The sequence below is a fragment of the Capsicum annuum genome, chromosome 5 (genome assembly GCF_002878395.1).
Source record: "Capsicum annuum cultivar UCD-10X-F1 chromosome 5, UCD10Xv1.1, whole genome shotgun sequence".
Lineage (NCBI taxonomy): Eukaryota > Viridiplantae > Streptophyta > Magnoliopsida > Solanales > Solanaceae > Capsicum > Capsicum annuum.
In genome coordinates this window covers 202607195-202631362 of record NC_061115.1, presented here as the reverse complement: position 1 = coordinate 202631362, position 24168 = coordinate 202607195, and the positions used below count along the sequence as shown (strand labels likewise).

At 29.8% G+C, this 24168-nt stretch overlaps 1 protein-coding gene across 1 annotated transcript; it reads right to left on the bottom strand.

The window, feature by feature from the left end:
• Nucleotides 1–1848: 1848 nt before the first annotated feature.
• LOC107871102 (coronatine-insensitive protein 1) lies at nucleotides 1849–8917 on the bottom strand. Its single transcript, XM_016717900.2, has 3 exons — nucleotides 8070–8917; nucleotides 3599–4106; nucleotides 1849–2898 (listed from the first exon to the last, which is right to left on the bottom strand). The coding sequence occupies exons 1-3, from the start codon at nucleotides 8549–8551 to the stop codon at nucleotides 2077–2079; spliced, it is 1812 nt and encodes a 603-aa protein (XP_016573386.1). The 5' UTR covers nucleotides 8552–8917; the 3' UTR covers nucleotides 1849–2076.
• Between the last annotated feature and the right edge of the window lie 15251 nt (nucleotides 8918–24168).

The window sequence follows — 24168 nt, the reverse complement described above, 5'->3', positions numbered from 1 at the left end:
AGCCAGCTGAAGTTACTGTTTATTTTTTCTAAACGATATACATATTGATTATCTGCCTCTACAACCTGAGACAAGTTGATTTAGCTGATTTAGGCTGTGTCACTAAGCACTATTTGAAATCTGATTGGGAGGTTGTTCCTTTTCTTCTTCTTCTTTTCGTACTATTTTTGAGTTTTTTTTTTCCCTCTTTATTTGGGTTGAAATGAGGGGAATTGGACAAAATGGAGAAAATGGGGTGATTACAGGTCTGAACCATTCAATTATCTAATTTATATATATAATAGGTACGAAATGTATAAATAGTGTATATCTTTTTAAATAAAATATATATATACTATACATATAATATACATATCCATGCACGACATATATATTACAGACATATATGTTGTGTATTTTTTATCTTCTTAATAATAACTAGTTGACTGAACGAGATATAGATAAAGGGGCAGCTTCAACCACTAAAGTCTCGCACAAGATTCGAGGAAGAAACGAACTATAGAGATTTATTGTATGTTGTGTTACTTTGCATTGCTGCAAAAGATTGTCTTTACGATTTGAATTCATCACGAAAATTACATAGCAACAACTTTATTAGTTACTTCGAGGCGCCATTAGAACGAGATGGAGATAACTATCCCAAAGAAAAATATATGCAATTTGGGCAAGTTGAATGATGTTTGATCGTCATTGCTTATCTTTTCCAGGCTGGTGCTACTATACTGCTGAGTCTGCATTCCACTTATTTCAGAATCCTCCCCAACTCAAAAGATAATATATATATCCATGTGGGCATATTTTTAGAGGCTTTTGGAAAAAATTAATATTTTTCTAAAATAAGTAATATATGATGTTAAATTGAAATTGGGTATACAAAAGTTGAAGTCATGCTTGTACATCAAAACGCTGTTAAATATTTGTGAGTGAACTTGAAAAAAAAAAATATTAGAACTTGATTTTCAAACTTCAAATTCTACATTTTAAGTTTGAAGTAGAAATAATGAGTAATAAAAAATGAGGGAAAAGAAAAAGTAACTTCATCATGCAATGTAGGATTTACGGAGATTAGATTTGGTGCTTGCACCACAGAATGCAAGCAATTTTTATTTGATTTAAAAAAAAAAAAAAAATAAAAAAATAAACGTTCCATGACTTTTAGAAAATTTTGTAAGTTGAATGAGTTGAAGTGACAAATTAGTTTTGTGTTTTTTACAGAAAGAAATCATAAATTGAATGACGATTTGAAAATTTAAACCTAAAAATGTATTCAAACCGCTAACATCCGCCTCAAGGTAAATAACAAACATTATCTTCTAGTTGTTGGTGTTATTTTTATGTAGTTTTTTGTGTATATTGAGTGTATAAAAAAAATACATCATCATTAAACTTTAGTTTATAATAACATTTGGTTGCTACTTTTACCAGAATACCAATTACAGTAATATTCATGAAGAAATTTGCCAATAATTACCTATTAGAATGGGAAATGGATACCTATATACAATTCGCAAACATATTGTATGTAAAAATCATATTAGAAGATGAACAATTTCTTCCCGCAGCAGCGTTAAATCAAGAACAAAGAATAAACACTTACAATAAGAACGCTTTAGTGTGCCTCCACTTATCAAAAAAGCAAAACTAATGAATGCTTTCATCGTTTATCATAGGCTTTGACCTCTAGCCTTAAAATCGTACAACAACATGACAGTGTACTCCCACAAGTGAAACCTAGAGAGGGTAGAATGTACGCAGACCTTACCCCTACCTTAAAATCGAACAAGTGAAGACCAAATCATCAGTCCTACACCTCACAAATGTTACTTTAACCCAAAGCACAGAACAAGATGAGATCAACAAGTGTTAGATTACAGATAACCTGAGGGAAAGCAAATTTATTACAGGATACATGTCTAAAAGAAAAGATCAAAATCAATTTGGAACAAAAAAGAAAGAAAACTCTCATCAAGGAAAAAGGGAAGGAAAGGAAAGAGGCATACATATGGACAAGACACCTAAAAAGGAAGCAAATCGACCTGAAACAACTTCACTCAAGGAAAAGTTATATTTACAAACCTATTCAGCGAGAAGGTAAGTTGGGTCCAAAGGCCTGACAGTGTCTGGAAAATCTGTTCTTTGCCCGGCGAGTGAATAGTACGCAAGTATATGGGCTGGATGCTCGGACACTACAGCTTCTCCATTGTTTCCATCGTTAGTAACAACTCGTCTTGCAGGAATCAACTCAATATTCCAGAATGGGCGAGCCATCGCTAAGAGATCGCGACCAGCTGAGGATGCCCTGTATCCCTGCACCCAAAGGTACCTTAACGATTTTAGCTGCAAGGCAGCCAAAGCTAATGCACGTTCACTGAAACAGCAGCCTCGCACTTCTAGTTTTTGCAGGCTAGGACATCCTTTAGAGAACTCTAGAAGGCCGTGATCAGATTCACCAACATATCCCAGAAGCATCCATCTCACATTTGGGCTGTATTGCCCGACATAACTGAGACCTACATCAGTAAGTCCCCCAGGCCTGACATAGAGGGCAAACCTTCTAAGATTATGGCAACCTCTTAGTAAAGCACGGACACCATTATCAAGTGGCAGATCTGTTATTCTTTCTTCTCGGTCAAGCAAAACCAGCCGAAAATCAGACAGGTTTTTCAGATATCTACCAATAATTTCCAAGGCTTCATTAGTAATATCTGACACGTAGACAGCCATGTATTCTAGTTCAAGGCATCCCTTTGCCAAATCAATCAATCCACTGTGTGTAACCGCACCTTCTTCATCCTCCATCTCCTGATCATCAGCTCCTCTCTCAATCCTGAGCCGCTTTAACCTCTTACAGTACTGGCCAAGCACTTCCAATCCTCTATCCCCGACAACATTCCTTGTCTGTTTAAAAAATGCCAACAGAAAGAGAACTGCATTAGGTTATAAACTTCAGATAAAACTTCCCCTCTCATCTACAAATCTTCTTTTCACTCCAAATTCTGGAGTGGCATCCTATGTTGCTCGGACTCTTCAAAAATGTCAAACCTATGTGTGTTGAAGCCTTCAAAAGTAGTGCATTTCTGGAGGATCCGATATGGGTGCCGCAACATTTTTGGAGAGTCCGAGCAATATAGGAGGTACCTTTCAGATGCAGAAGCAAAAATGATAAAGCTGCCACTATACATGAATCCATGAATGCTCTCTGCAGAATCAGTCATTTCCACAATTGAAGTATCAACGTAGGCTCATTGATAGATAACAAATTGTGCAAGGATCAAAACTTTGACACGTGTTCTAGCGAAAAATATGTCACAAATATTTTTTTGTTAATGATAAGAGGCCTCACTCATCCTTAAAAGCTAGCTCATGGGGAAGGATTGACCAAGACCATATAAGGAGATCAATTACCCATCCCATGACTGATGTGTGGGACTTCTACCAGTTAATTCCATTAAACACTCAATTTCTGATATCAAAGTGATGCAATCACAATAAAAAGAGCTTAAGTGTTGGCACTATGCACCGATATAAGTGAACCCGTTAAATACAAATTGATACTGGCATAAAAAAAAGAGGGTGAGAAAAGCTTCTGAGACTTAACCTCAAGAATTTCCAAGTTGGGACACCTTTGCAGTAAGAAACAGTGGGCTGCTGTGTCAAGAAGGGCATAAAGAAGATCCAATTTCTTCACCCGAAATGTGATGGGAAAGAGAATGGACATCTCATTTTTCCCCAAGTATGTCAAGCCCAATTGGCATAATCTTGGAGGGAACACTACTGCAGCATATTTTCCTGCTTGCTCATTATAGCCATTTTCAGCAACATGTTCTGGTTGGTCATTAAATGCGCCACCACCAAACTCCTCCAATGCAGCTGCAGCTCTAAAGAAACCAAGAAGTTTCGTAATTTCAAACTCGCTAATTTTCATAGAGACGAGAGATTTACAATTTCTTGCTATCAATTCGAGATCTTCAGCCCTAACTTGCACAAGGTCTGTCATGTAAAAGTTCAAATTCTCAAGAACTGTGTTGTTCAATGCTAGTTCCTGTACCCATTCTCCATCTTTCTCAATTATAGAACTCTCTTCCATTAACAAAGTTCTTAAGTTCCTGCAGAATACAGACTACTTAAGAACCCATAGAGAAAAAATAGGCAACAGTATTCAATCGACTACTCAATTGTAGTAAAAATTCCCAAAAATTTTTTTTTGAGCAACACAAAACATAGCGAACTGTGCAAGAGATTCAAAATTGTCTTAAATAGTACAAACAAGTGCAGAAGTAATGACTTTATCGGAACCCTATCATGTCATATCAGTCCCATATAGGAGATTGTTCAGTGTATCAACTTCAACGTTAATCAAGTTCAATTATGAAAACTAACTTCCTATCAACTAAACAATATCATAGGTCCATCACACACTACGCTGCAGTGGTGATGGCTAAGTCATCATAGGACAATTAACCAAGTTAGACCTACAGCTTCACCAGAATAACAACGCTGTAGGCATATGCTGAGACAGCGCTCAGGAATGCACTCGCATCATCGCATAATGCGATGATGCGAAGTGAGGCAAGCCCCTCTCAATTCGTGTTGCTGATGCGAGCCAACCTTGCAGAAGCGGGTGCATCACACGAATATGCGGAAAACGAGCTGATGCGAGAAGCGAGCTGATGCGAGAAGCAAGCTGATGCGAGCGCATCATGTTGAATTTATTTTTAGGGTCAATTATAAATAAAGAAAAGAGTCTCTTCATGATGATAATGAAGAAATACAAGATTTGGAGATTCTTGATGAAGTAGATGAGCTTTAGAAGAAGAACTAGATATTGAAACATTATTAATTTAGATCTGGATTTTCTTCTTTTTCGGTTTGTTTGCTATTTTGTTGAACTGTTTTGCTATTGTGGTCTGTGTTGTTTTGCTGGTCTGTTTCGCAGTAGGTGTTTCGGTGATCAAACCTGTGATTTTGGTGTTTAATTTAAACTTCTGCTTGTATATGTTGTTTATATATATTGTCTTTATTGTTGATTATATAGTTATGGTCTTTTCGGTTCTGTCTTACTGTTTTGATGCTCTATTTAGTCTTTTTTCGTTTAAATTGCGTTTCCCTGCAGTGATCCGCTCATACCGCTTCACGCTTCGTGTAATGCGTCATGCGGAGTCTTGTCACTTTTGTCCGCATCACACTTCCCTGAACACTGTGTTGAGATCACTTGATCATCCCACAAAACAAAAACAGGCAACTTTTTTTTTTATAACAAAAGTACTAAGAGCATTTTAACTTTTTCACATTCATCAGCTTTACATTTGTCATGATCGATAACATCTGACCTGTTGTCTCCAACCCCCTTTCTTTATAATGATCAGTTGTCTACACCCTTTTTCTTTAATGACCAGTTGTCTCCACCTCACAAACTGACATTTCGTGAACAATTGGACAAGTCTGTACCTTAAGGGGTCGTTTGGTTTGAAAATGGCTATCCCGGGATAAAATAAAAGAACACATTTTCCTTTGTTTGGTTGGAAGGATTAATCCAACCCGGGATAACTTATCCCACCATTTTCCCCTTAGTCCCACCCCTCTTTTCCCCCTTTTAATGAAGGACCCTCGCCTCGCTTCCTATTCATTTGTGGGTCTGGACCCGATTTTGATTTTTTCAATTTCGAGAATCAACCAACGGAAAAATCCGTAGCCCAGGTGACTCACAGCCTCCCTCTCGCCCAAATAAATGAAAACTTATCCCATATACATGGAGGGATAAGTTATCCCGGGTAATCCCGGGATAACTAATCTCGGTATTAGTTATCCCGGGATAACCATTTTCAAACCAAATGACACCTAAGAGTATAACATGCTTAGTACCACTTGTGTCCTATTTTAGGTGAGCTAAGTCGACTCTAATGGTCAATTCACAAATTTATAGAGTGATATGTTGACCGCATTAGTTGAAACTTAGTAGGCATTTGCCCATGGATTCCAAATATTTTTCACTTTATTAGAATTTATTAAGTTGGAGTTGAATATAAAGTTGTGTTTGGTTATACTTTTTGCTAAAGAGAAAAGAGAGCACTTTATTTGGAATTTACAACGATGGAGTAGGAAAATAGGTTTGGGACACTTTTTCAAATTTGGAGTCCAGTGGTTTTAACCATACATTTATTTTGAATTAAAGTGAGAAGCTAATCCCCATACAAAATGAATATTTCTCATGGTAAAACGGCTTAGAAACCAATAGCAGGCACTTATAAACTAAAACCAAATGGGCTGTCCACAAGGTTTTAGTCTAATGGTAAAAGTGCATCATCACATGTTGTACGGTTAAGATGCATGTCACGGGTATAAGCCCTGGCGTAGACAAAATCCAGTTTTTAAGTGGAGAAGGATAATGGGAGGGCTCATTATCCACCTAGTTTCAGACAGTACGCCACTAACCCTTGAGAATTTCTAGATTATAAAAAAACAGACTAGAAACAAAAAGGTATCAATAAATTAAATTTAAAATCCACATAATGTTCAAAATCTACATATCTAGGATACTCTGATAAGAACGCGACGTGAAATAAGTACCTCGCATAATGCTCAAAATCTACATATCTAGGATACTCTGATCATCACTAATGCTTATTAGACTGAAAAAGAAACCAATTCTTTTACCGTCACAATTCTAGCAATCAGATATTCATGAACTAATGGAGTCCATCACCCTAAAAGCTGCTCTAAACATCAAAGTAACATGCTTGAGTTGCATAACTCTAGGCAAAGAATAAAACATTGACTGCAAGGGGGATTAAGAAAAGAACTTAGTTGCCCCACTATGTATATCAATAGCCTTTTCAGGCATTATGGTTCAATTTTCCATCTTTTTTACTTTTCCTAATCTATCAATTCTCTTGAATCTTCGCGGAAAATTAACTTTCAAAAAAGGATACAAACAACAACAGCTATGTCGCTAATCCAAACCAGTTTGGGACAGTTATATGAATCTTCAGTAACTACGTCACCTCATTTAGAGCTAGAGCAATCCAAAATTTGACCAATACAGAATGAAAGAAAGTTCACTAGAATTACCAATGGCCTTGACAACTCAAACCACCACAAATATCCAAAACTAGGATAGTTAAGAGCAAACATGACAATATAAATATTTAGAGCATAGTAGTGGAGCATTCTATCCCAACGAAGTCTTGGAAAACATAACACCTTTTTTTAGAAGTAGAAGCAATAAATTACAAGGAAAAAGAAAACTAGAAAAGGAGAAAAGAAATTGAAGACACAACTCAAAGAAATGGATAATAAGGATAGCTTCTTCATTTTTCCTCTTTCTTTTTTTTTTTGAAAAATGATGGTGTTTGAACCATCTTGTGCACAAACTACTGCAGCCCATTAGCACAGCTGTCAGGTAAACATAGCAGATAAGCTTATACTGAGCACGGGCTAATGTAGTTAACAAGCTATGGGCCAATCAAACACAACAATTTTGATATGGAGCTCAAATATATATGTAAAAGATCACCAAATTTCAACAAATGTTATATTTTGAAACCATAATCCAGAAGTGCAATTGGATTGGTAGTAAAAAAATTAAAGATTGAACCTGTCAGTATGCTAGCATTCGCCCAGAGATTTTGAGAGTATATTTTCAAAATTTATCTTCAAATATCAGTTTGGCTATAAAATTTGAATAAATTTTCAAACATTTTCAAGTTCCCAAAAATTGGACTCATGCAACTTCAAATTTTTCCAAGTAAAATGCAAAGTCCAAACACAACTTCAAGCACAAAAAATCACAACTTGGAAAACTCAAATTTTCAAATTTCAAGTTTCAACTTCAAAATCTGAGGCCAAATGAGAGCTACAAATCTAGGATCAATTTCAAGTGTTGTAACATGGAGTCAAACCTAGAATCTCCATTTTTTTCTCCTGCACCTCAACCAATGATTCATCCATCCCTTTGGATCTTAATTCAGGAAATTCTCATTGACAATAGTTAATTAAAGTGAATAAACTCACAATTGAACTGAAATCAGCTCAACTTGCAACAAATGAAATTTAACATATCAAATTTATACCTGCAGGAACGAGCAATATGCAGAAGACCATCAGTAGAGAATCCCGAACACTTATCAAGCTTCAAAACCTGAAGAACTTTACCACGACGAATCGCAAGCAATTCGAGATCCGAATCCCCAACAATCATCCTCCTAAAGTGAAGAGCTTTCAATCGACTAAACGACTTTGTAATTTCCACAACCCATGGAGTAACATACCCTCCCCAATCCTCAGGTATCAAATTAAACATAGCAGCTCTCGGTTTCCCCTTAAGTTTAACCGATTCAAGATGTGGAAACCTCCTTGATAACTGCTCCGGCTTCGCTGTGTAGCACAAAGCCATAGTTATATGCTTCCTCGTTATCGAATCGATCTGCCACCACCTCTTGCACACCAAAGACACCGCGTCTCTGTCACGTGATTCCTGTATATACGGAATCACGCACTCCCATACGGTGTCGTTCGTCGACGTACTCAATCGCGTTGAGCTACGGTCATCCATTAGAACCGTATACAATCTTAATTATTTCAATAGCAAGTACTAACAAATTACCATTACTACCAACAAGTTTGATACAGCTATAACTGAAAATTGAGATAACAAGGTAACAGTGAAGATGAAGAAGAAGAAGAAGAAGAAGAAGAAGAAGAAGAAGAAGAAGGAAATAGATTCAACGGAGAGATGTAGAGAGAGAAAGAAGATCGGACGGCGAGAGTTGTGGGATGAAGAAGATTTAGAGACCCTAAGAAAGTGGTCCAACTTGTTAAAATTTTATTTTATTCGGCTCTAACGTAAGAAATGCAGAAATGGACAATAAAAAGTTAATATATATTGAACCAAGAATATAGGCTGTGTAGCTTACTGATTGTTTTTTGTTTTTTCAATAGACGTTATATTTATTTGTGACAGATCTCAATTTTATTAAATTTATGCTTATTACTTTAATTTATATTTGTGTTTGATATATTTTATTATTATTTATGTTTGATTAATCAATACTTTTGAAAACTAGAGAAAATAATTTTCTTAATGATATTCTAATTTATTGACATTTTACATTAATTATGTCCTTGCATTTTTCGACACACTCGATCTTCATTCTTATCCTCATAAACTCACTCACGATATTTGTCTATATTTCATTAACACAAGCGTACTATTATCCACCAAGATTTCACCTAATGTTTGTTTCTATTAAAAATTGAATATAAAGATCTTATGATTCTCAACCCAATTTCACTGAAAATCACTAGTCATACTCTAAGATGCATTCTATATAAATATTTTTAATAATATTTTTTATATATGTATCGAACACAAGAATAATATAAGAAACTCACTTAACACATCCTAAAAGTAAAATGTTTACTAGTAACTCGTTAGGGTGGACGTATCCGCGTATATGATGAAAGAAGTCATGAATCGATTCTTATCTTCTTAATTGAGTTTGTGGCATCAAATTTACTTGATATAATTTACATCCCATACGTAATTTGTGATCCGATCTAAAACTTCAATAGAGAATAGAAAAATAATCTACTATCCTAACACAATTTTTTGTGATTAGCTTATCCATTTTGTGTTTGTAATGCATTGCAGTATAGTTTTACTTTTCAATGCAGCTACACTTGAGATGAGAGTTATCCGTACCTCTTCGACAGAAAATTATATTATATATATATAACTAAAATTATTATGTATATATATATATTAGATGTTGAATTCTCTTTGATTAATTCGTATATTCACTTGTAAACTTATTTAATGAACACTTTGCCTCCGCTTGAGCAATGTTTAAAGTTTAATTATTATCACATTAAATAGTTTGCCCCTTTCTTTCCCATTTTTCAACGCCACCTTATCTTATTTATTGTTTCTTCCCTTTTTTGTAATTACTCTTTAAAAATAAAATAAAAAATTGGGGTTAGGGGAAGGAAAATGTGGAAGGAGATTACAATATGGGGAATCGAATCCTCACCAACAAATTGAAAGTTCAGGTAACTAACCAATTAAGTTACTAAGATTCCTCTGTAAATACTCTTCCTTTGTGCCATCGTATATTTTCTCTCCTCTCCCCTTTCTTCTTATCAATTTTTTTTGGTTGGGTTTCGAATTGCTAATTTAATACTTCCTCCGCCTCAAGTTATCTGTTTTAAATTTTCTAATTTGATTTCTCATTTTATTTATCTTTTTTTATTAATCAAGAAGAGATAATTTTTTTCCATGTTTTACCTTTTGCATTAATTACTTTCTCGTCAAATTAAAATATAAATATTATTTAATAGGATTATTATGATAAACTAATCATGTTATTAATTATTTTTGTAATCAATGTATCATCTTAATTGGGACGGCGAGAATATGTATCTCCTATTTTGATTAAGTTTCCTTGTCATTTTGTACAGGTCTTTCTAGTCACTTCAATTTTTTTTATGATCATTTTTTTCCTCTTTTTAAAGTTTTAAATCCTAATACTTAGATCCTTTATTATCTCCTTTTTTTTATTTGTTTCAAAATAAGGGTTGTAATTTTGTAAACAAAACGTATCCAATTTAACAATTAGTTGAATATTCCTTTTTTTAAAGTAATAATCAAATATTTGTCCAAAAACATGGTGTTTATTATTAATTCAATACTACAATGCCTACAGTATATCTTAACATAAATTCTTACGAATCAAATCACCCTTTCGTCGAACTAATAAGTGAATGGTTAGAAACAAAAACAAACAATAAAAAAATATATACATGGATGGATCCAAATGCTACTGGTAATATAATTATTATTATGATTATAAAATAATGTACTATAAAAATTTAATGGTGGAGGATAGAGAGAGAAAGAAAGACGAAAAAGATGCGAATATAAGTTATTGCATGTGTCAATGTGTCACGCTGAGAAAGGTGATTATTTTTATGTAGCGGATTCACTTAAAACAACTGATTTGAGTGAAGGGAAAAAACTGTGGGTTTCATAGTTGTTTTTTCGATTTTCCATCCTATTTTGGGGGTTATTTGTTTTTTTGACTTTTTTTAGGTTGATTTTTTACCTTTATATTTTGAATAAAATAATATATTTCAAAGATATATATTTATATTTTTATATCACAATATCTGATAAATTTTCATGTTTTATTTATTACACTTATATTTACTATTTTATTGTCTGAATCGAGATCTATTGAAAACAGTCTATCTATCTCTTCGAAGGTAGTGATATGGACGTATATTTTTCATATGTTTGATTGTTCAAGGCAAAAGTTAAAGATCAAATCATTCAAAATGCTAAATAATAAAAAGGAAAAAGTACAACTTTTTTTTTTTTTTTTAATTTTGAGACTCTAAAACCCGAATTTTTTAGTTGAAATATTGAATATAGAGAAGCCTCAATTATCCCATAATAATCGATGTCGACGTGAATTACATGGTTGTGCCAAGTTTAAAATGGTAATTGTCATGGGGTGTGTTTGGTGTGATGGAAAATATTTTCTTGGAAAATAAGTTGGTTTTTTACTTATTTTCTCATATTTGGTTAGTGAGTGTAAATATTTTCCGAAAAATATTTTATGGTGTTTGGTTGGTGAGTAGAGACTATTTTTTAGAAAAATATTTTCTAGTGTTTGATTGATGAGTGAAAAAATATTTTTTTAGAAAATACTACTAACTGCTAACTAGTATATCAGTGCCTCTAGCAACTCAACAATTTGTAAGAATTAATTTAAGCATAACAAATAATATCAATATCGAATACTAAAATATTACAATCACTAAATTTAAGCAACTATTAATTAGCAAATATAGAAGACACTTTTTAATATTTTGTCTGGACAATCTCAAGATACTACAATCAATAGAAATATAACGGAGCGACAAGCTTATTCAACCTCGTGAAATAAGTTACATCGATGACAAAATGAAATATGCAATTATCAAAAGTAACATAGGTAAGTCTTCCTCTACGCATATGAAATAACAATACATTCAATGAACATTGGAAATGGGAAAAATTCGAGCTTCACTATTTTTTATTTCAAGCAGTGAAAAATTGAAGTAAAGAACAGTGAAAAATATTTTCAAGTAATATAAATTTTGAGAAATGTGAATTTTTTGAGTTATGTGAATATGAGTGTTGTTGGGGTGGGAAAGAGGGGTGGGGTAGGTCATAAGTTACATTTGTCATTTTCTGAAAAATGACTTCCCTTGGCCCATGAGGGAAGTCATTTTTCCTCAAATTGAGGAAAATGAGTTGTTGTGGAAAATGTTTTCCAAACATTTTATTGCAACCAAATAAGTGAAAATAGGAAAATATTTTTCAGAAAACATTTTCCATCATACCAAACACACCCATGGTGTCAAGGCCGCATGTCTAGCTGTATGAATATGGGTTTACATTGAAACTTCTGTTTGTCGAGGATATAAATTTAGTTAGGAAGGTGTGGCGAATACAAATTAGGATAAAAAATTATTAGTAGATAAGAATGTCTACTTGTTAGTAGGTAGGAGTATTGTCCGTACTAATAGTCATAGTTATGCGTTTGTAGTTTCTTGTTCTTGGTTATCCGTTGGTGCGGATAGATTGGTTATCTATAATTTATACTTATACTAGAGAAGCATGACCTGTGTCAGCACGGGCCCAGTGTTAAGATATTTTTACCATGTACAATAAGTTAAATTGATATTAATTCGAATTATGAATTATAAAACACGAATACATAAAACATATTAACAACTTGGTAGTATTTTTCACGGAGTCAAGTCTTACAAAATAATTATGTATAATTTACTCATATAAACAATAAAATTTGCTGTAGTTAAAAGTTTATATCTTTAATCATATGATTGAGATTTGCTACATTAAGTAGAAAATTTGAGATTAAAAATGATACATAAGACTTGAGAATAAGTGTTGAAAAAAAATAAAGGGTTATCTGGTCATTACATATTACATCACATGTGAATTGCAATTAATAACCCGCATTATATTTCCTTATTAAGCCGCCATAAACATCGTTTGCTTTTATTTTTTCCTTCTCTTTTATTTGTCACCTTGTTCTTTGAAGTTAAACTAAATTAATATTTTAAATTCAAGTTTTAAGTGTTTCAAAAATTATATAGAAAAGAAAACTATAAGTTACCATCTTTCATATTAATTTAAATTATTTGACTTTGAGAACACAATAAAATATACTTATATAGATATTTTATTGAACTTTTCTTTTGTATATGTTCCTTACATTGAAACGTGGAGTTTTTTGTTAGAGTGTAAAAAATAATGCTGATAGAATGTGTTAATAATGTTTGCATTAATAATACTTGTATTAGTAATATTGGTATTATTTATGCTAACATTTTTTATGCACTGTTTGATGTACTGTATTACAACTTGTATTTTCAATTTTGATATATTTAAACAAAAGCTAAAAAAAAAAGGTTGGATTGCGTATACATTATCCTAAGAGCCATCCGAAATCTAGTATGAGCTCAATATATTTTTTTTTGTCTCAATTTCTATGACACAAATTGAATTTAGATAATCAATCATATTTTTAATATGTTTTTAAATATTTTAAGTTGTTAATATTGTAATTTATAATATTTTTTATGTAATTTTTAAAGGTATAATTACATAACTTAGCCAATATTGACTCCTAATTATCTTAGTTAACTTAGTTTCAATTAATTATAATTCATAACCTCCTCTTGCCTATTAATTTTTCATAATTACAATTCATAGTTTCTCTCATGTATTTTTTCTTTTTCTCTATTTTCTGTTACTTTCCTTTTTTTTTTCTTTTTTCAGTTTTTCTTTCTTTTTTTCTTTTCCTTTTTTTTCGCTTTCTCTTTCTTTTCTTTTTTCAAATTTTTTGTTTTCTTTTTTTTTCTTTTGTATTTTTTTTTTGTCCTTTTTTTGTTTTTTTCTCTATTTTCTATTACTCTTTTTTTTTTTCAATTTTTTTTTTGTTGTCTTTTTTTCATTGTCTTTCCTTTTTTTTTTCTTTTTCGTTTTTTTCCTTCTTTTTTTCGTTTTCTCTTTCTTTTCCTTTTCCAAATTTTTCGTTTTCTTTTTTTCTTTTGTTTTTATTTTTTCTCCTTTTTTATTTTTTTCTCTATTTTCTATTACTCTTTTTTTTTTTTTTTTTTTTTTTTCTCCTTTTTTTTCTTTTTCTTTTCATTTGTGCGAACTAGCAAACATAAATACAAGTGCGAACTATAAAATATAAATATAAAGACAAATTATAACATACAAATACAAGTGAAAACTATTAAATACAAATACAAATGCGAACTATAACATATAGATATAAGTGTGAACTGTCATTTGTATTTTTTGATTATTGAAAAGGAACGATTGATTTTCTTTTTACGAATATTTATTTGTATTTATTTATACGAGTTGTATTTATTGATACAAATAAATATAATTCATTTTTTTATAAAAATACAATGTGTATTTGTATTTTTAAAATCGCTGGTTTCATTTGTTTGTAATTGTATTGTATCAAGTGATATTTATTTATTTACAAATACGAATAATAATTTTGACATACAAATACAAAACGGTACATTTGTATCAAATGATACATTACATATTTGTATATTTTAGAATAAAAAAAATATAATTAATACATTTACTTGTTTGTATACAAATACAAATGATAAATTATACATAATCACGGCTAAATACAATATGCAATCAACTTACAAATACAAATACAAAATAATTCTTTAAAAATGAAAAGACATCGATAAAAATAGAATACAAATATAAATATAATCTAAATATACAAACACAATAAAATCATAATACAAATATAATCCAATATAATATACAGTCAATTGTAAAATACAAATGCAAAACAGTTTTTTAAAATACAAGTGCGAATTATATAAAATATAAATGATGGTGCAAACTAACAAATACAAATACAGGTGCGAACTATAAAATATAAATGTAAACGCGAACTACAAAATACAAATACAAGCGCGAACTTTAAAATACAAATACAAATATAGTTGTATTAATGAATACAAAAATATAAATGACGGCGTGACTACAAATAGATAAACAATTATGGTATTTACGTTATCATCAATGACTTGTGCTCGAGTAGTTATACTTTTTAAAAATACAGAAAATATAAGATAGAACAAAAAAAATGATAAAGAAAATAATTACAAAAAAGAAAACAAAAAAAATAAAAAATAAAAAGAAAGAGAGATGGAAGAGAGAGAAAATATATAAAAAAACAAAAAAAATAAAAATAGGAAAAATTAGAAAAAATATGAAGAAAAAATGAGGAAAACACGAAAAATAAAAAATATAAAAAAAAATAAAAAGACAAAAAATGGTAGTGTTTTTGGCAAGACTAAATATATAGTGTATTTATGTTTTTATGAATACAAACCACTAAGTAAAAGTGAATACAATGGCTGTGAATCGAATACATTAGCTAAATGATACTGTATTTATATTTTATATAAATACAAACTATAGATAAAATCAAATACAGCAGGCGTAAATTGAATACAACAGCTATAAATGGTAATTATGTAAAATATGATTATGAAAGGTGAGTTTTCCAGCAAAATGTAGTTATTTTTGAAAGATCCCCATTTTTAAATAACATATGTTACTCTCTCCATTCAAACTTTTGTAACATTGATAGTCAATTGTATTTTAAAAATAATTTAAAATTTTAATTATTGTGATTTATAATATTTTTATTCTATTTCAATTTAAGTGAAACTGATACAATTCCGAGAGTCAATCAAATATTTATATCATTTAAAAATTTTTAAGTTGTTAATTATTATGATTTATAGTATTTTTAAAGTATTTTATATAAATATATAATAGATTAAATTATTTTTAGATATTTTAAATTTATAATTATTGTAATTTATAATATTATTTATATAATTTTCAAAAAATATACGCTACTCTCCTTGTCCAGAGTTTTGTGTCACTAACAGTCAATTATATTTTCTAAATAATTTAAATTTTTAATTATTGTGTAAAAAAATTTCTACTCCAATTTATGTGACATGATGCTTAGATGACCATAATAATTAATTAGAGGTGATATAGTAAAATCATGATTGAAACAGCGAAATAGACATGTCTTAAATGACTCACAACAACTAATTAGAATTGATATAGTAAAATTACTATAAAAGATATTTGTGAAAAAAAAGTAAGTGAAATCTCATTTAACACGTCAAGTTATTTTAAAACATCAAAAGTTAACTTATCATTTTATATCTATTTTATCTTTTTAATTAAATATTATTTATTTATTTATTTAATACTTAGATGGCTTATAATAATTAATTAGAGGTGATATTTAGTAAAACTATAATTAAAGCAGCTGATGCAGACATATCATAAATGTCTATTCTATTGTTTTATTAGATATTATTAATCTTTTAATATGTAGATAATTTATAATAATTACTTAGGAATTATATAGTAAAATTACTGAGTAAACAGCTGAAGCCTACAGATCGACGGAGAGCTGCGTTAAATACTTAGATGACTTATAATAATTAATTAGGGATTATATTCAGTAAAATTACGATTGAAGTATCTGAAATAGACATGTCATAAATGTCTATTTTACCTTTTATATTAAATATTATTAATTTTTTAATATATAAATAATTTATAATAATTCATTAAAAATGATGTAACAGAAAGTAAAATTATGACTGAAATAACTGAAATAGACATGTCATAAATGTCTATTTTTTTAAATTAAATATTATTATTTTTTTAATATATCAATGACTTATAATAATTAATTAGGGTAATATAATAAAATCACGATTGAATCAGTTGAAGAAGACAACATAAGCAGGCATATTGAAATTTTTTCTTCTATATATTAGAAAAAAAATAAATTAGGTGAAATTGTAGTAACAAATAAGAAAGAAAGTAAATTATATGTTTAATATGAAATTAAATAAAGAATATAATTTATTTAATTGTATCAATATTTTTTTTTTACAATAAATTATCATCTTACTAATCAATTTACTTAAATATAATATGTTTGAAATAATTTTATACATAAAAAAAGATATATAAAAATAAAAAATAAATGGAAGATAGAGGGGCCCATATATGTGGAAATATATGCAAAGCCACATGTGATGACATTATTGTAAATTTCTTACATGGTATTGTTGGTAATTAAAGAGAAAAGAATGTGCTTTTATTAAAAACTTTTAAGGAGATTAAAAAGACAAAGCACAAAAGATTATCAAATTGAGCTTAGAACTTATTTTAAAGACCTTACTACCCTCAATATTAAATTTAAAAATCAAAAACTCACATGTTGAAATCAAAAACTCACATGTTGAAACCACCTCTTCTAATATATGGAAATTTATAATATATTAAAAGTGTGAAGACCTTTAGAAAAGTGATTTGAACTTTTTACCCTCTATTAAAAATCTCCTTAATAGACAAAATTGTCTTTTCATTATTTTTTTAAAATTATTATTTAATTTTATTAGGCTAACTAATTTAATTTATGAGTCCTTTTAAATATAAGATTTATTAGGAATAGAATTAGTTTAGGTATTAAATTCATGTAATATTCTTCAATTTAGGTAAATTAATTTTCCTTATCTATTTTAACAAGGCATTAGTTGTTGTAATTTCTTTGTTTCATTGTTTTGAAAGTATAGTTATTTATATATATATACAACAATCAAAATAGCTAATTTATCCTTTATATATATATATATATATATATATATATAGGCCTGTGTTAAGCCAAGTATAAAAAATAATAATTTTAATTTAAAAATATAATTTGTATTATATATATTTTTTACTTTATAATAAGTATAATCTAATGATATGTTAAACAAACCATGTTGATAAGTTTTTATAATTATTAAAATTGTTAATCACATAATTGCATAATTTTAAATAAAATATTATTTGTGAGGAAGAAAGTATTACCAGAGAATTAGAATATATCAAAAGGTTACAAGTAACTCGATATTTATATAATGATATGATTTAAAATATTTAATAATTACGCTCGGTGAAGATCATAAATAGAAACATGTGGAGCACGTGCACTTGACTAGTCGTATTAGTGAGATTTATAAACGATGAACTGAAAACAAGGGTGAAAATGGAAATATGTAATCAAAAGACACTATTAATTGTCATGTGTAATGATTTTATTTCACAAAAAAATAAAATACCAAAAAACTCCTTGTGAGGACTACCAAAATCAAGATCCTCTCTTATATACAAGTATATAAGTATAATTGACTAACATGATATAAACATGCGGAGCACGTACATTTGAGTAGTAGTATTATATATCTCTATTGTTCTGTTAAAATCTTATGTCGTATTACTTCCGATTGTCTTTGGTACCTCGATTACATTTTGTTTCTAAATTATTTTTTATCTTCTGTCAAGGGTCTATATACCGAAAATATCTCTACCTTATCTCTAAGATAGTGATGTCGTATTATTTTAATGTTTGATATATTAAAATCAACCCTAATCTAGTTTTTTTTTTATCGTAAAACTTTAATGTAGCTAAACCAAGTATCTATGTTAAAATTAGTTACAAAGATGTGGAATATAGTTAATTAACTCAATTGATCTCAATTTTTGGAGTTTCGACATAGAGTGAGATATATGTATGAACATCATTAAAATAAAAAAAGGGAAAATGCATCGTTTCCACCCCAAACTATACTTGAAAAGTCGAAGCGACACCTAAACTATACTAGTGACCTATTACACACCTAAACTATAAAAAGGTGAAACTATTTACACCCTGTCAGGCTGCCACCACTTGCATATGGTGTAGTGTTTTACACGCACTGCCACGTCAGCACCACATTAGTAAAAAGTATCACTTTTTTATAGTTAAGGTGTGTAATAGGTCACTTATATAGTTTAGGTGTGGATTCGACTTTTCGACTATAGTTTGGGGTGGAAACGATGCTTTTTCCCTTAATGTTTTTAGCCGTTTACTTTTGTTATTTAATCGGCTGGACGCACCTAAAATAAGTGTGACGCGCGCCTTAGAATAGGGGTCCCGGAGAGGTAATAATATCACTTTTATATAGTTTAGGTGTGTAATAGGTCACTTATATAATTTAGGTGTGGCTTAGACTTTTCTTGTATAGTGTGGGGTGGAAATGATGTCTTTTCCCATAAAAAAAAATAAAAAATTGGACATATGTTTTCAAAAGTACAATGCCATAATGGTAAAAATCTAAATATTGAACCCCTTATACATTTTAAATTCACCCCCATTGTAATGTATGTCCCGTTTAAAATCTTAGATGTGCATCTGCGTAACATGCTTTTAATAGCAACAAACCATTACGATGACGATAAAAATGACAATTTTTTCTAGCCAGCCTCTTATCTAATCATCAAATTTTAAAAATAATAAAAGACAAAAATAATCTCTTTATCCATTGTTATTCGGGATAGCTCATTTGATTTGAAGGGTGGTTATTCACACAGATTTCTAGATTCAATCTCCCCTCAATATCTTGAGTCGAGCATGTCGCATAGAGCTTTTCTAGCGTGATTGTTATGAACCAATTGTCTCAAATTGAAAAAATAGAGAAATACTAAGGGGTTTATAGACCGAATGAGTTCTCCCACCTATCAGGTTAGTCTTTTGGGTTGGGCTCTCCCGTTTGGTTTATAACATTGATGATTTCATTGAAAATCTCACGCGTTGCGACGTGAACCACTTTGAGGTCCAGGCCACCACTCTAAGTCGCAGCTCCACGGGTGGATCGATCCTCATTGGTCACGGTTGGCACCCCCTCTTGGGTCCAGCCACCACTTCGAGTCACGGCCCAATGCGTGAGACTCTCAATGAAAGCACCAATGTTATAAACCAAACGGGAGAGCCCAATCCAAAAGACTAGCTTGATAGTTGAGAGAACTCATTTGACCTATAAACCCCTTAGCATTTCTCTATTTTTCCAATGTGGGACTATTGATTCAGAACAGTGATTTACATCCTTGTGTGATTTGCAAAGTTATTACACATTGGAGGGTTCACCCAGTGCGCATAAAATGCTCAACACATCAGAATGCTCACTCAAAAGGCAAAGGTTTGCTCACTCGAAGAACAAAAATTGTAGCGATTGCGGAGTATTCCGAGGTTCTCAAAAAAAAAAAATATCATTTCCATTAAAAAAAAATTATCAAGAATTTAATGGTCTATGTTTTGATGATGTAATTATTTACAAAATTAAGTCATTTACGCAGTATCAAATTTTATATATGTATTTCTCGTATTTTCTTATTTAATTTCTTAGGAGAGTTTTTTCTCACCATAATCCTAATATATAATAATAGTAAGATATCTGCTATATATAACAGGGTTAGATCAAATTAATGATAAAAATATTATTGCGATATAAGATGATGTTATTATATTCACGAATATTAGATTGTAAAAGGATCGGAGAAGAAGAAGATGAGAATTGGAGAGATGGTTTATGAATTGTTATAGTGGTTATATGCTTATTCGATATGTTGGAAATGTCATCATCATTGAACTACTAATAATCCGTGAAGGGTAGAAAAATGCTATGGAAAATGAATGGTCAAAGGTGTAAATCGTGTCTGATACTAAAAAAAGATATGATACTGAAAAGAAATATAGCTTCACGGGAGATAGAAATTATTTGTGAAGATATTTGAAAGTTTATGAATTCCTTTAAAGGTGTACATGCTATACATATTCTTAGTCAAGTTACATCTTTCGGTATAACACAAGGTTATTTGAATTTCTATTATACTAAATATGATAACACACAATTTAGTCAAATTACACGTTTCGATATAACATAAGGTTATTTAAATTTCTATTTTTTTAATTGAATTGTAACTGACATTGGTGTGTCATTTAACTCTTTGAGATCGTTTATGCATTAACATATAGGTAGGTTTTATGTTGTCAGAAAAAAAAAAAAAAAGATTGATGCTGATGATGCGTTTCCTTCGTGTCTATTTATTTGTCTTAATTATTATTTAGATAGTCAAATGATATTTTTCTTTGACCATAATTTTTTCAATACTTTTTAAATATTTTGAATTGTTAACTTTATTTTTTACTAATAAAAAAGGTAGTCTCTCTAGAAGTTTCCACCTTTTTGCTGTCTTGGTGACTCAAATTCAAACATCAATTATTACTTTTTACAATTAAAACAATCCTCCATTATTTTTTTAAATTGTCAATTATTATAACTTATAATACTTTCTATATATTCTAAATTCATAAATTTTATTTTAAAAAATTGAAAATATTATGCTGGAGTTCACATCAAACATCAATTAGTCTAACACAACTCTCGTACTTCAAAATCAAGTCAAATAAATCGAAATAGAGGGAGGTTTTTTAAAAACATAGTTGATATAGGTAACTTAAATCTCTTTTCTCATTAGTTATATTTTCATTTAAACCAATATTTCTGTATTTCTCATATATTCTTATTTCCTTGTGGTATTTTTTAACTTGGCAACCACCTTGTTTTTGTAAAAAGAACATTTTTAACTTTGAAGAGGCCTAGCCAAACAGGCTAAGAATAATTTACTTTTTTAAAATTAAACAATAATTATCCAAATAATTCATTAGATTTGCAAGAAAAATAATTAGTATGTGAAATGCTAGAAAAGAATAATTAGAATATGTTTTTTTTGTGGGGGCATTAGTGCTAGTAGTACTTGTACAGCCCATAATAATAATAATACAATAACGAATACATACTCTTAAAAAGAAAGAATCTTCCTACTTGAAAATATTCGTTGATTTTTGATTAATAATTACTACTATCCTTACCAAAAAATAAAAATAAAAATAGTTACTACTGTGAAAAGAAAAAAAAAATACCCTTGTTACTCTTGCAGAAAAAGGAAACAATAGTTAAACTATTGTGGAAGTGAGATTAAAAGGTTTTTAAATTAAGGAAATGCTTTCTCTTTCCATTATATTAAAACTAGATATGATCGACTTTTATTAATTCAGTTTAATAATAAGTAATGATCATATACTATAGAGTTGCCATATTTAAAAAATACGCATGGAGTATGATTATCTAGTTATATATCAAATGCTAGATAATGGAGTATATGCCACTTTTTTTATTTCAATCGATGTGACAACTATTTATATGATTTTTTATGTAATTTTAAAGTGACGTATGTTACCTCCCTCTATCCCAAAAATTTATATGACGTTGATAGAATTTGAAAAGTCAAATAAATTCTTTATATATTTTTTAAATATTTTAATTTGTTAATTTTATGACTTATATTACTTTTATGGAATTTTCAAATAATATATCCCAATTTGTATTACAGTGATAGAATTTCGAGTCAATCAAATTTTTATATGTGTTTTCAAATAATTTAAATTTCTGATTATTATAATTTATAATATTCTTTTACGCAATTTTCAAGTATATACCAGATTAAAAATAAAAAAAAGTATATGAAAACAAAAAATATAAAATTATAAAAATACTCTCGCCCACAAACAGACAGCTGAAATCAGACATCACAATCGTCAGTTGCATGCTTTAACTACCTGCTCACTCATTCTTATATATAGCATATGTATACAATATAGTATATACAACCTAGTATATGTGAACACCACATACTAAAATGTCTGTAATAGATTCCAAATTTAATCAATACTACGCCTACCATTATTAATGAATACTTTGAATATGACATACTCTACTAGTAATCTACTACCAGAAAAATTAATTGATAATTGAACCCCTCCTAAAAGTTTTTGAGGTCTCAACCTCCACAAAAATAGGGGCAAGTATTTGGATTTTGGACATTTTGAATTGAATATACAAATTTTGACCTTTGGATTTGGATGGATTCGATTTTCTTAAGTTTGATTTTTAATCAATTGGTTTGTTTATTTCGGATTTCAGATTATAAACCAATAAATTGAGTTTTTTTTTTTCTCTTCAAAAACTATTTTTTAGCTGCTGAAATACACTTTTTTGCTACTATTAAAAGAAGATTATTTCTTTTCTAAAAACTTAACCGAACACCTTAGCTATCTAGACTTTTTTTTTTTTTTTTTTTGAATTTAAGTTTTGTGTATTGTATCAGAAGTTGGTGATATAGAATGATCAGAAGACGTTCAAAATATTTTACATTATCAGATAAACTTAATCTAATATGGTAGGCTACCCAATTTTTATATTAAATTTTTATATAAAAATTTGGATAAGATGCAACATCAAATTAAGTTTACTTGATAGTAGCTTAAACTCTTTTTTCTTTTCTTCTAAAGAATATACACTTTTAACTTCTCATTTATCAAACATGTATAAGTCAAATCATGCTCGTAGAATCATTAAGCTTTTTATCCTATTAAAGAAAATACGCTTATATGTATGGGAGAATAAAATAATAAAATAAAAGAAATACATTTGACTTTTCAAATGATAAAATTAAATTAGAAGAATACGATTCTGATCTTGTAGCATCTAGTGGCTTCTTGAATGTTGAGTACCTTGGAAGAATTGTTTTTTTTTTGGTCATTTATATATATATTTTAAATTTTATAACTTTGTTCACGAGAGATCTTATTTTTACACATAAGGAGGAGGTTATGAGTTCAAGTCGTGGAAATAGTTTCTGACAGAAAAACAAAATATGACTGTGTACAATAGACTTTTGGAAATCGATCCTTTCATGAACTTTGCACATAGCCGAAGTTTTAGTGCACCAAACCGTCCAAAGAGATTTGAAAAAAATAAGAAAAACTTTCTTGTATTTATTTTATCAGTGGCCAAGATAAATTGATTCCTCGAGTGTGTTTAGTGATGAGCCCTCAGCAAAATAAATTGAGTTTTAAAATTTAAGACTAATTATCTAGGTGCACCCTATCTCGTTTAATTCAACTTTTTAGTAGAGGTAAACCTATAGACATGAAATAAAGAGAAGAGTGGTCCTTGCGTACAATTAAAAGGAACAAGATCACCCTATTAATATTGGCTGCATCGACCATCGAAATATGTGGTGCAACAGATAAAGTAGTTTTTTTTTTTTTAACTAGAGGTCTTAATTTTGAGTCT

Coding starts and splice junctions, on each gene's coding strand:
- LOC107871102 (XM_016717900.2), bottom strand. CDS start 8,551: ATGGATGACCGTAGCTCAACGCGATTGAGTACGTCGACGAACGACACC. Junction 4,107..8,069: donor CATATTGCTCGTTCCTGCAG/GTATAAATTTGA, acceptor TGTATTCTGCAG/GAACTTAAGAACTTTGTTAA. Junction 2,899..3,598: donor CCAACTTGGAAATTCTTGAG/GTTAAGTCTCAG, acceptor TTTTTTAAACAG/ACAAGGAATGTTGTCGGGGA.